The 14,732-nt window shown below is 39.8% G+C and overlaps 2 protein-coding genes across 2 annotated transcripts in view; one reads left to right on the forward strand and one right to left on the reverse strand.

The window, feature by feature from the left end:
• LOC126365921 (phosphatidylserine lipase ABHD16A) overlaps window positions 1-14,732 on the reverse strand; it is a 202,930-nt gene that overhangs the window by 32,787 nt on the left and 155,411 nt on the right. The gene's annotated exons all lie outside the window — the stretch shown is intronic.
• Window positions 1-14,732, forward strand: part of LOC126365922 (uncharacterized) — a 29,300-nt gene that overhangs the window by 12,403 nt on the left and 2,165 nt on the right. The window contains exons 3-4 of the mRNA XM_050008673.1: window positions 3,975-4,133; window positions 7,540-7,724. Coding sequence (XP_049864630.1) covers window positions 3,975-4,133; window positions 7,540-7,724 — 344 coding nt within the window. The remainder of the gene's footprint in view (window positions 1-3,974; window positions 4,134-7,539; window positions 7,725-14,732) is intronic.

A 14,732-nucleotide genomic window follows, 5' to 3' on the forward strand; every position in this document is an offset into this window, starting at 1 on the left:
GATACATAGACATAGTAGCAGTGGGAAAGGAGACAGTGAAAATGAAAGATACAGATGAGTGGAGACCATACATAGACTTGAGGGATCTGGATCCTCCCAGACCAGTGAATTTAAACACTTAGGTATAAGGTAAGGTGCATTTTGGATCAAAATTTTAAGCACGTGGGTATAGGAGGAAAAAAAAAGTTGGATCATCCAGAATTTTTGAACTCCCGAGATATAGTGGGAAAGAAAGACAAAAGGAAACAGTGTAAGTCAGACAGAAAACAGTGGTAGTGTGATATACTGTAAACCAATGACAGAAAAAAAAGAGAGACTGAGATAGAGATATAAACATAAACACTGGCAGTGTGAGACAGAGATTAGTATGAAGGCTTCACAACAAAGAGAGACTGGATAAAAGGATTGAGAATGTTCTGTGTTAGAAGAACATGAATATGTTTATGTGCCAATATTTTTGATGAGGAAAGCAGAATGATGATTGAGGCACCTGGTTCCCACTTTTCTGTCAACACCTTTTACATACTCGTCTTTCCTGTGCTTCAACAGATGCACATTTGCACTGGTAGTACTAATGATCCAAATGTGGTCGTAGAAGACAAAAGAAACTTTTACATGAAATACACATAAATGAGTCTACATGACATATATTATGCAGGTGGTTGGTGATATAGGTAGTTAAGGTTAACAGAAATAAGTGAAAGTAGAAGGGGAAAAATAGCTTCTTCTATAGTGACTAAGGGGACATCATTAAACTAGCAACAAGTATGACTGCTGTGAGGAACATGCTCATTATTCATGGCCATGAAAAGTTCCAACAATCACAGCATGTTTGCTTGGAAGAACCACAATTTTATCAGACAAATTAAAGAGAATATACGAGAAAAACCAAGAGTTGATGAAGTCTCAGGAAGAAGATCACAACCTAATATATATGGAGAGTTTTGAATGTTATAGTGAGGAAGAAATATGAGGAAGATTTAATGGCAAATGCAGGCTACGGAAAAGAAGCAAGACAAGGGCTCCTGGTGTTCTCTCCTATGTTTCAATTAGTTATATCAACACTTTTTCAGGTATCAGAAGAAAAGGTGGTTTAAACAGAAAATTTCGGAAGGCATTGAAAAGATTGGCTGGAATAATTTACAAACAAAATACTGGAGTGTAAAAAATCGATGTGTAACATCATCTAGGATTTACAGCATAACTTTTGTTGACAAAGGAATTGGTGGAACAACAGTCAGATAAAAGAGTCAGACAAGTGTAGATAAAAATGTAGAGTGAACATAAAATACAAAATGCAAGGTGAAAAGTTATTTATGTAGCTGTGAATGACTGTTTTACAAGTAAAAGATTTCACAAATTTTTGACATAACCCCACTCATGTTGGAAATCTCATGGTAGTGGAAGTGAAATGAAGCACAACAGAGGTACATAATTATGGCTATAGGAAGAAAACCTATTAATAATTGATGGGGTACTCCTGTTAAATGAATCAAGATGGAAACTCCAGAAACTTATGTAGAGCGAAGTATGAAACTTATGTAGAGCGAAGTATGACCTACACAACAGATCACTCATAAAATGAAAATGATTGTTCAAAGCCTGAGTTGCTAAGATGAAGCCACTGGAACAAATTCCACAGAAAAGAACAGAAGCATATGTACAATTTCTAGACAGTAAGAAGAAACCCATGAAATGCATGAAGGAAGGGGTATATAGATTACAAAAAGTATGAAAGCTTTTGAGGTGGACAGTGGTTTCTAACAATATGTTGTTTTTTTTTTTTTTTTTTAAAAAAGGTGGTTCTTACTGGTGCCAGTGTTTGACGGGCAGTGTGACATGTAGAGAGAGAAGTTTCACACCACCAGTCTGTTACCTCACACTTGTGAGTAGACAACTACAGTAATAAACAGATTAATAGAAAGAAAAATTGAAGAAACATTAGATAACAAACAATTCCATTACAGAGAACAAATGATTATTCTAATAACACTCTTCACAATAGGAGGAAAAATAGAGAACAATTACAAAATCTTTACAACATTTGGGAATATAGGGGAAGTATCTGGAGAGAGAAAATGGAGTAAAATTATGATATTTCTGAAAGGAGTGCAACTGAAGAGCAGAAAATTAAAATTTCTAAAAGTTAAATTAAACTGGATAAAACAATATAAAATACAATGAAGGGAAAAAAAACGCAATAAAAAGGATATATGGCGGTAATGCAACATATTACTAACATGGCTCATCTTGTGTATGAAAGACAAATACAACACATGAAGAAATATTTCGGAAGGGGGATATATGCATGCATAGTAAAAATATCAAATTTAAGGTTCAATGAAAGCTAGTTCATCTATTTCACAACAAGAGACATTTATTCACATTAATGTGCCCTACCTGTCAAAAGCATGAATAAACACTTTTTGCAGTGTGGACCACTGCAAGACACGCAGGAAAAGTGTCAACGAGTTTTGGGATGGGACCAACAGGGATGTGGAGCCATGTTGACTCCAATGCCTTGGTCAGCTGCACTACATTTCTCGGCTAAAGATATATAATGCAAATACCCAATTCAAGTGGTACCACAAATTCTAGATCAAGGGAGTTTGCTGGTCAGGGCAGCATGGTACACTCATACTGGTGCTCTCTGAAAAATACACATACACTATGAGCTGTGGGACAAGTTACTTGTTGGTAGATGATCGAGCCAAGGAAAAACAAACTGCGCGTAGGGGTGAACGTGGTACAGAAGGATAAAGGCATACATTTCTTTATCCTTTGTGCCTTCCAGAATGACAAGATCACCCAGGGAGTGCCACAAAAACATTCCCTAGATCATGCCTCTCCTCCAGCCTGAACCCTTCTGACAATTGTTGCAGGTTGTTTGCTTTCAAAAGTTCCATACCGTACATGCCAATGGCCACCAGACATCTGAAAAGGCCATCTGTCACCACTCAGTAGAAGGCCAGTTGCAGCATTGTCATGCAAGTTCCAGCCTTTGTAGACAATGACTAGCAGTCAGCATCTGTGCATAAACCAGGCACGTGTTGCAGAGGCCCATTCACAGCAATGTTTGCTCAATGGTTATTGAAAAGACACTGTTGATAGTCCCTTGGTCCATCTGGCCAGTCAGCTGCTCAACAGCTGCATGTCTATTTCCCCCATATACATATCTGTAGCCACCTTCACCCCTGCCATTTACTGCTCGTGGCGCACCACAGTAGCCTCGGAGCCAGTTTCGATTAGTGCCATTTTGCCATGCACTGCACACAAACAGCTTAGCTGTTTCACAAAAGCTTAGCTGTTTCACAAAAGCTTCCACCCTTGGTCTGAAAGCCAATGACCATGCCCCACTAAACATCAGACAAACTGCTCCTTTTCTTAACCCTCACTGCTAGTGGTACTGCACATTAACATTGAACGTAGGTGGTGGTCACATTAATGTGATTGGTCAGTGTATAATGAACACACAGCTCATTTAGAAGAAGAAGAAGAAAATAATACTTGTGTAGGGCAGGGAAAAGCAAAATACTTACTTACTTACTAGTCTGTCTGCTACTTTGTCATTTTACTGACATGGGTTACCTGACAGTTTCTTCAGTTATACAGATGCCAGGACTAGAAATTTCATCACTATGACAAGAAATCAAGAAAGCATAGTAAGGAAGGTAAGTGACTGAAGTTTTTTTGTAAATAATGTCTTAACAGGGCATATTACCCTACCTAAAGCTCAAAAGATTGCAAGACATTTTTCGACAGCATGTGCACCACCCTCAGTGGGGAGAGGGGGGGGGGGGGGGGGGGGGAGAGAGAGAGAGAGAGAGAGAGAGAGAGAGAGAGAGAGAGAGAGAGAGAGAGAGAGAGAGTGTAAAAGAGGGGGGTGGGAGCAGCGGAATGTGTGTGTTCATGATTAAACAAATTTTATATTGTATTAAATGGGATTCAACTAAAATCACCGTTATTGTTTACAGGGCGAAGAGTTACTTCCAGCACAAGCAACAACAATAATTCACCCACTGGATCCACAATGGCTAATTACTCAGTGTCATTTGTTCCTCTATTTAGTGTACTGGCAAACTTAATACCTAGATTTTTTGGAAGATTCAATCAAGTTTCAAATGCTGCTAGAAGTAAGTATTATAATAGCAATATTCAATATCACTGCATGTGGTAGTGTTTTACCTTACACGTCTAATCCTGTGATAAATTGGACCCATTTTTTGACATTCCTCCCTTCCAGTTCTACCTATTACCATTGCGCCAACGTCCAAGAAGTTTTTCTTCTATCAATATTTCATTTTCATCATGAAGCTGCAATACTCCCTTAACCATAACTCTCCTTACATCCTCCCATAGCTATGCGATGACAATTACCTGCATGTGTGGGATCAACCAGAGAAGCAACTATTCATTTACAGAAACTAAACTTTAATGTCTACAGCAATGTAACAGTGCCTTATGTTCTTAATACAATTTTCCAACATACATGTATGAGCTTCATATCTTATCATGTGCATGGTCCTGATTCTTCAGCCTTGTAATGCACATTTTATGGCATTAAAATACTGTATACTACTACGGAATAAAAACTCACCAATGCTACAAGAATACTGTCGTATGTTAGTAGCTATTTATCCAGAGTCCTAGCAAGGTGAAAATTATATTTTATGTAATATTTTGATGACTGATTCAGTCATCCTTATCAAGTGCTGGAAGCACAATTGTACTTAAGACTAACTGTGAGGGGCAATATAGTAGTAGTCTCCTATTTTTAACTAAAGAAGCTGATTTCAATTTGCCTTTTAATGTACTGCAATTCATCTTTGAACTAAATAATTTAAGGAGTAAGGGTAACAACTTACTAAATAATTGGGGTGCTGAGTCATTGATACACACATAAATAGGACTGAGAACGTTGCAAGCTTTTGGACAAACCCTCCCCCAGAGCTCCAGTGTACACATATTCACACATATTACATATGAACAGCCTTGATGTCCTGTTATCGCAGCTCCACTAAGGGGTTGTGCCAGGTTGAGTGGTCACAGAACAGGAGGGACAATTGGCAAAGATGAGTTCGTTCTGGCCACAAAAAGGGAGAAATGTGCACAGCACCCAATAATATGAAGGAGCAAGGTGGGAGGGGAAGATCTGTGGAGAGGAAGGTGTGAGTAAAGAATGAATGAAATTTGGGGAGGGGGAAGGGGGGGAGAGGGGTGGAGCAGGGGGACGAGCAAGGGGTAGAGTGGGTGTAGTAGAGGTGGGGTATGGTGGGGGTGGGGTATGGTGGGGGTGGGGTGGTGTGTGGGCGGGGTGTGGGTGAGGAGTGTGGTAGGGTGGAGTTGGAGGTCGAGGTGGCGATGGGGGTGGGGCTAGCAGATATTTGAGGCCATTATTATTACAGGATCAAAGTATGCATTGTAAAGATAATTCCTATCTACATAATTAGGAGAAGCTGGTGCTAGGAGGAAGGGTTTAGATAGCACGGGATGTGAAGCAGCTATTGAAATTGAGCATGTTATGCTCAGCCGTATGTTCTGCCATCGGGTGATCAACTATGCTCTTAGTCACAGTTTCACAGTGACCATTTACTGGTTGAACAGCTGGATGGTGTCATACCCAAATAAAATGCTGTGTAGAATTTGTAGCAAAACTGTAATAATGAGTGTATGGCATTGGTGGCTGGGAGATCCTCATGGGGCGGTTCGGCCGCCGCTCCCAAGTTCTATTACGCCACTATGACGACATGCGAGTGAATGAGGATGAAATGATGATGATAGACACACAAAATCTAGTTATCTCAAGGCAGAGAAAACCCCCAACCCCGCCGAGAATCGGACCCACGCGGACAGCGAAAACATTACCACAAGACCACGAGCCGCGAACACCAAGACTGTTGTAGGATAATATTGCTTTCACCTGTGACTCTGCTTGTAACAGGGCAGTAGCAGTTTGTACAGTACTGGACAGTTCTTACAGTTGTGGCTTCCACAGAACGTGGCACAGGGTTGAGAGTATGTGTGGCACTTTGCTGCTTTCTATGTGGGCACAGAAACTAACACGCTGTTTGTTCACATGACTAGCCACTGCCAAACTGCAGTTGAAGAACAGTTAGGCCACCCAGTTGCTGAACATGCTATCCAACACCATGTGCTTGTGATTCACTTTACTGACTGCTTCACAGCCTGTGCCATGTGGATTCTTCCAATCAACACCATCTTATCTAAATTGAGCAGGTGGGAACTCTCCCTGCAAATATATCCTTTGTACCCATAACACACATGGCCTCATCTTCCACTAGTCACCCCATTCCTGCTCCCACTCCTGCACCGTAACATGCTTCCTATCATACCAACACTCCTATCGCTGTTTTCCCACACACCATTTCTCTTCTCTCCCCCCTCTCTTTCACATGGTCTTCTGGTAACTAGTGGCCCTATCCAGTGCCCATCTCATCCCTGCACGCTCCCACAGGCAGCACAGCACCTTCCCTCACCCCTACCCTGCTATCACACACTCTCCTAAACCAATGCTGCTCCCTAGCTCCCACCACCCACCCCAGCAGATTGCTGCTAACATCAGACACAGTCAGAATCCCGAACCCAGAGACTGCAGCCGTCTGTGTGTGTGTGTGTGTGTTTCCTATTTTGGAAGAAAGACTTTGTCCAGAAGCTTAACACTCAGAGATATTTTTCATTGTGCCTATCTACGACAACTCCTCCTCTATGTGGCGAGTAGCAATCCATCTTTTCCATATTATTGTTATTCTATCCATGACTTCCTCTTGTTTGATTTACTCCTTAGCCATGGAAGCAGCTATAAGTAATGTAAAATACTTAGGAGAGCTATATGCATTTTTCCTGATGTTGAACCATTGTAATTCTCCATCATATATCTGTGCAAAAGCTTTTCACATTTACCCTAATCCGAAGTACGCATTATGGGAGCTACTGTTACTTCTACTACCCAATACTTAACAGAATTCTCAGGTCTCAACCAGGTAGCCATTGTTCATTTTGAGAAAGACAGTCCAATGGCAATATATTTTAGTCATTAATTGCACTTTAAAGCCCCCTCCCAAACACACACACACACACACACACACACACACACACACACACACACACACACAGTAAAATTTTGGGATCACAACCACTAAGCACCACATACACTTTTTGAGTATTACTGGAAGTTAAAGAAGTGTACCAAGCTTTAAGTTACATTTGGCAGAAAGGTACAGAAACTCTTTTAATGACAAAAATAATGTATAACATAAAAGATGAAACCTGTGTGTCTCCAAAATGCTTACTGTACAGATGGAATTTGCACCATAAAGCAATGTAGCTGTGCCGTATTCTAATTAGTAATACTGAAATACTTCTTTTGTTGGTTCATATGGAATTTGCACCTTAAAACAATGTAGATGTGCCATATTCTAAGTAGTAATACTGAAATACTTCTTTTTGTTGGAGATTTATTTGTTTTTCTTTTTTTTTTGCTCTTCTTCAAATCCTATTATCTTCTATATTCCATTGCAGATATTGATGTTGTTGAGGCTAGAAAAAATACCCGCAGCAGCAAACCAAGCAAATTCATATGTACGATGCACATGGAGGGCAGACATCGTGATCCTAACGATGTTCACCAGTTTTATCTCTGTGAACCTGACCTCAAATACAACCAGAGATGCAGCACATTAATAAATGCACGATCAAATGATATGGTAAGAAAAATGTTAACACTATGATTGTATCCATTTTGAATACAACTTTCTGGTTGTTACAATCAATGTCAAAATGTCAGCTCAAGCACCTTCCACAGTTTAAAAACACTAAAAACTGACACTTTTCAAAATAGCAAGCCTTCATCATAATTATTATACGTGAATCTATAAGAGTAAGCACGATAAAAATGAAACTATTAAAATTGTGGGGGTCACTTCCCCATACCCAAATCTTCCTAAAATGGGTTTCTACATCATCGGAATCTAAAATGAGGAATGTCTAACCCACTATCCTTCCCACGCCTCCCACAGTGGTATTTCACAGCCCAACAAACCTACACAATATCCTCGTCCATCCCTATGTGACCCCTGCTCCCAGCCCCACTGCCACCAACTCCAGTCTGATCATGAGCCTCACCTATCCCATTAATGGCAGGGCTACCTGTGAAACAAGTTATGTGATCTACAAGCTACGCTACAACCACTGTGCTGCATTCTAAATGGGCATGAAAACCAGCAAGCTGTCTGTCTGCATGAATAGCCACTGACAAACTGTGGCCAAGAAACAACTGGACCACCCAGTTGCTCTGAACACACTACCCAACACAACGTTCTTCATTTTATGACTGCTTCACAGCCTGTGCCATCTGGATCCTTCCTACTGACACCAGTTTTTCTCAAATGCACAGGTGGGACTCTCCCTGCATTTTTTCCTACATTCCTGTAACCCTCTTGGCCTCAACCTTCATTAGTCATTGTCCTTCACCCACCTATCCTCTTCCCTGCTCTCACAACAGCACTACAGAGCCCTATATTCCACCAACACCCCCACCATCTTTTTATCCCCCCCCCCTCCCCCCGCCCTCACAACTGCACCTATCTGCCCTATCCTCTCTCTGCCTCCTCCCTATATGCTCCTACAAGCAGCACTTTACTGTCCTCCACCCCTACCCTGCCATCCCCCCCCCCCCCCCTTCTCCACGCCCTAGCCTTCTCTTTACTCCCATCACCCAGATCGCTTCTCCCATCATACACAGCTGCTTGCAGTCCGACCCTGGCAGCCAGAGATAGTGGTCGTGGTCGTGGTCGTGTGTGTGTGTGTGTGTGTGTGTGTGTGTGTGTGTGTGTGTGTGTGTGTGTGTGTGTGTCATTCAGAAAAAGTCTTTTAACCAAGAGCTTACTTGTTTAAAAGTCTTTTTGCTGTGCTTATATGCAACTCAACATCTCAGTTATATGGCAACTAGCAATCCATCCATTTTATAATACTATCTTTATTCCATTCTGGATTTTCCATTCAGGCATTTAAAGGCCCGATGCCTAAACAGGACAGAATGACTGGGCTGAATATCATAAGACAGCTGGCCAGAGCTGACAGATTCCATGAAAACATAGTGAATAAATTAATATGTAAGAAACAGTGTATGGTTGGAAATGCCACATATAATGTTACAAATCATGTTCCATAATTTATCGAAGAACATAGCTAATATTTTTAAGCTGTTTGAAGTTAAAGTCGTATTTGAAGCAAACAACACACTATGATATAAATTGAGGAACAATTTAAAACATGAGGTTGATAAATACAACTGGTACTCAGGAAATCCAGTGTAACAGTTATAATGGGAGCTATACTGTCAGACTGGTAGGTCCTTCATGTTGAAGTATGAAGAACACACATGATTTTTGCCTTAAAAATTTGGAAAACTCGGTCTTAGCACTGCCAATTCATGAAATTGGCCACACTTTGTTGATAACTGAAGACCTCACAATTTTGCACAACAGGTTAAGGGTACGAAACTGGATCTATTAGAACAGTTTAAGATCACAAAACATAGTGTTTCTCATGTGTGTGAATTCCAAGTGCCCTCCTCTTGGAGGTATACAGACCATGCACATGAGTGGGTGTTAATATGACACTGCTAACACTGAGGACTGGATACACTGTTTCATATTATTTTATTTTATTTTGTTTCATCGTCTGACAAATGGTCTGGAAGCACATTGGAAGAACATGCAGTCACAAGAGAAGTGACTATGGAATTTTAATATTTTATTTATATTTTTATCTTTATCACTTTTAATGAATTCTTGTATAATTATGATGATGAGGGCTTGCTCCTTTATAACACATCAATTTTAGTGTTTTACACTGTGAAATATGGATGAGCTGACATTTTAACATTAACATTAAAACTGTTTGCATGATAAAGTACCGTATTTATCCACAAGAAATAGGGAGTAAAGTGATAGTGCATTCATTTATCACAACGTAGCATCAGTAATAAAGGTTTACATCCATGTCTACATAACACATTTTGAAAGTCACTTAGGAGTTTTCAGTCCTTTGTCATTTTCATAAGGCGCACATGAATAATGCCTGTCTATAAGCTTTGGTACTCACTATATCCAATCTTATCTTATTCTTTTGATTTGTTATTGAGATATTTGATGGCTGCACCAGAACTCTTAAAGGTCTTCCTCAAAAATAATGGTTACCTAACAGGATTGTATGTGGTGTATGTATGAGGTATTATATTCATGATATTTACAGAGATTTCATTCCATATTTACCTCTCAGTAGAAACTTACATATTGGGCTCAGCGACTCGCAAAGTGTGTGTTCACTGAAGTGACAAGTAAAAAGGAATGAAGTTTTAAGGTGTCTACAAGGGGCTGGTTACCTTTGCCATTGAAATGTTAAATTATGTTACTTCCTTTCCATTTCTAGAATATCCACTCAGCTTTGCAGCTTATCTAAATCTGTCTGCTGCCCTTCATCCCTTGTTCACAGGATACTGTATGAGAAGCCACTAGTTTCAACATGTTTTCTTTACCCCCAGCTTGAAAGGAAGTGTTGTCTGGAAACCTTAGCAATGGTACCTGTTCCCCTTGCAATGTGTACATTGTCATACCCTCTGATCTATAATTACATTGTACGTAAACAAGTACTGCTGATAAATCAATAACACAAAGCTTCTCAGCATCTCTGTTGATTGCAGAACAGAAGAAAATTGAAAATATACAGTAATGAAAATTGATATTTGTCTAAAATGAGCAAACCACATTACAGTGTGTCATGGAGGTACTTTATGTGCACCACAGTCACTCTACCCCCCCCCCCCTCCCTCCCTCTTTCCAGTTCCAGTCATGAATGGCCTGTGGGAAGAACAATTGTTCATAAGCAGACGTGTGAGTTCATTTCTCTCTGCACTTACCTTATGGGTCTTTTTGTGAGATACCAGTATGAGGAAGCAATCAGCTGGCCTTTCTAAGAATGTACACTCTCAGAATTTTAGCAGTAAATAATGATGTTATGCACAATACCTCTCTTGTAATGTCTCCCAATGCAGTTGTATGAGCATCTATATGAAGCTTTTTATTACCTGACTAAATGTGTTGCTCTTCTTTGGATTTTCTCAATTTCCTCTATCAATCCTATCTCGTATGGAACCTGGCCTGATGAGTAATATTCAAGTGTTGATCAAATGATGGTTTTGTAAGTTAACTCCTTTATGAGTGGATTATATTTCCTGAGGATTTTCAATGAGTCTCAGTCTGGTTCCTTCCTTACATGCAATTAGTTTTAAGTTGTCATTCCACTTGAAATCACTCTGTATGCATACTCCCTGATATCTAATGGATGTGATTTCCAGTGACTGTTCTGCAGTTGTGCTGTCATACAAAAGTGGGTCATTCTGTCTATTTATGTGCAACAAGTTACATTTGTTAATGTTGAATGTCAACTGCCAATTCCCGCACCAATCAATCCTCTTCATGTCTTCCTTAATTTTGCTGCAATTTTCTAATGTAGCTACTTCTCTGTATGAGGTCTGTTCAAAAAATTCTGGAACATTCATAATTTTGCACAAATGGTGTATTGGAGCAATATGCAGTTAGCATCCCTGCAAATGCCTTCGTTTAATGTGTAACTGCCAGAAGTTTCAGTGTTGTATGTCTGTCAGTTATTGTTTAGTGGTGTATTGAGTAGAACACTGTGTTGCACAGTTTGCAAATTTTGAGATGGCAAAGTTAAAGAAGCAATGCATCTGCACTAAATTTTGCGCGAAGCTCAAGAAAACCTTTATAGAGACACATCAAGTGATGCATAAAGCCTATGGCAATGAGTGCTTAATTCGCACTTGGTGTTATGAAAGTTCACGTGGTTTAAAAAATAGCCACATGGGAATTAAAGATGACCATCATTCAAGACACCCTCTGATGTCTACCGATGAAGCTGATGTCAGAAACATCAAGAAAACTGTGCATTTTAACTGAAGACAGACTGACAGAGATTGCAGACGAATGTAACATTTCAGTTGGATCATCTCATGAAATCCTGACACAGCATCTTGGAATGCACTGTGTTGCTGCCAATTTCATCCCACGGCTCATGAATCAAAGCCAGAAAGAACTTCACCTTGTTATCAGTGAAAAGCTTTTGGATTGCACAAATGAGAACAGGATGTTCCTTAAGAGAATCATAAATGATTATGAGACATAAGTCTACATTTGTGAGGTTGAGACCAAGTTTCAATCTTTACAGTGGGTATGGAAAGGGTCTCCAAGAAGAAAAAAAAAAAAGACTCGCCAGGTCAGGTCAAATGTCAAAGCCATGCTGATAGTTATCTTTGAATTTGAAGGATTAGTTTATCATGAATTCGTACCACAGGAACAAATTGTTAATTGATGCTAATACTTTGCGACCCCTAAGAGAAAATGTGAGAAGTAAACGGCCTGAAATGTGGCAATACAATTCATGGATCTTGCATCATGATAACACATCCACTTGTTCATCCTTGTTGGTGCAAGACTATTGCATAAAAAACTAAATGAGAGATTTTTTTTAAAAATTTCCAGTGTACCAAGACTGCTTCCGCAAGTGGAAACAACACTGGGAGTGGTGTATTAATTGTAGAGGAGAGTGTTTTGAAGGAGAAAATGTACAAATAAGTAAAAGGCACATGTATGGAAATTTTGTGGATCAATCTCCAGAATTATTTAAACAGACCAAATAATTAACAGGATTATCAATTAAAGGCCTTATGGAACTTCCATGCCAAATATATATGACCTAGTGGAATCACTGGAAGTCCCAAGAGGCTTTTAATGGATAATGCTTGTAAGTACAGAGGTCTACCTACATTAGGAAATTGTAGCAAAATTCAGGAAGACATGCAGAGGATTGATTGGTGCAGGGATTACAACTGATACTAAAATACATATATATATATATATATATAGTGGAAAGTACTGGTCCCACTCTCTTGGTGTACACTTGAAATTAGTTTTAAATCTGAAACCTTCTGTTTGGTACAAGTTAAATGTTGTGTTCTGTTAGTAACAAACTATGCAAACAAATTTGAAAACTTTTCTAATATTCCACATTCTCATTTTTTTATTTTTTTATTAGACAATAGTTGGACTGTATTGAATAGGTTCTGGAACACAAAGAACACAGCTTCAAACTGGGCACCAGTATGTACTGCCTCCTGTGTCTTGTGGATGAACAGAGACAGCTGGGTTTCATATGATTATTGCTCGTAGAATCAATCTTGATTGCTACAGAGAAAATTTTTCAGTCCCCAGAAATGTCACAACACACCAGCATTGAGTGTTCCAAAATTCTGCAACACACTGTTGTCAATAATATAGGCCCACAATGTCCATCCGAAAACTTTTATGATCGATTTTATGTCTAGTGTTTAGGTGATATCAGCTCAATTACTATAGTTGTAATGTGAACTAACAACTGTAAACAACAATTGTGATTTGAGCTGTCACTTGTGAAGACACAGTGTTAAATAGTGCACATGTAACCATAATGTGTGTGTTGTTGTCTCACAAATCACAATGGAACAACATCTCTAAATCAAAACTTCAAGACATTTCCCAGAATGTTTTGAAAAGAGAAAGGCATGTGTTAATTTTGTTCAATACACCTCGACTCTTGAACAAAAACTACATGTGGACAACTGTCAGAACCTGATTAAAATGCACAAAGTGGATAATTCTTTTCTGGAGGGAGGGGGGGGGGGGGGGAAGGGGGGAGGGGGGGGAACCACTGGCGATGACACTGTGTTATCAATACAAACCTACCACAAAACAACAATGCAGAAATACGCCTGAAGGGCAAATGCTTTGATGGCATAACTGACATTCAAGCCATTGTGATTCACGAATTGAACAGCATTCAAAGGAGGACTTCTCTGACAGTTTCATATTGTTGTAAACACTGAGGTGATGAAAAATCATGGGCTAGTGATATGCACATATACAGATGTTGGTAGTAACATGTACACAAGGTATAAAAGGGCAGTGCATTGGCAAACCTGTCATTTGTGCTCAGGTGATTCAAGTGAAAATGTTTCTGATATGATGGCCCCATGAACTGAATTAACAGACTTTGAATGTGAAATGGTAGTTGGAGCTAGATGCATGAGACATTCCATTTCAGAAACTGTTAGGGAATTCAATATTCTGAGAGTGACAGTGTCAAGAGTGAGGCAAGGATAACAAATTTCAGGCATTTCCTCTCAACACGGATGAGGCAGTGGCCAATGGCCTTCGCTTAACAACCAAGAGCAGCAGCATCTGCGTAGCATTGTCAGTGCTAATTGACAAGCAACACTACATGAAATAACCGCAGAAATCAATGTAGGATGTACATCCAACTAATCTGTTAGGACAGTGCAGTGAAATTTGGCATTAATGGGCTGTGGCAGCAGACGACCAATGCGAGTGTGTTTGTTAACAGCACGACATTACCCGCAGTGCCTCTCATCTCGGCCCATAAACATACCGGTTGGACCCTAGATGACTGGAAAACCATGGCCTGGTCAGATAAATCCTGATTTCAGTTGATAAGAGCGATAGTAGGGTTCGAGTGTGACACAGACACCATAAAGCCAGGACCCAGGTTATCAAAAAGTAACTGTGCATGCTGGGGGAGGGTACATAATTGTGTAGGCTGTGTTTACATGGAAGAAACTGGGTCCAACTGAACTAGTC

This window comes from Schistocerca gregaria, chromosome 4 (assembly GCF_023897955.1).
Source record: "Schistocerca gregaria isolate iqSchGreg1 chromosome 4, iqSchGreg1.2, whole genome shotgun sequence".
In the NCBI taxonomy this organism is placed as follows: domain Eukaryota; kingdom Metazoa; phylum Arthropoda; class Insecta; order Orthoptera; family Acrididae; genus Schistocerca; species Schistocerca gregaria.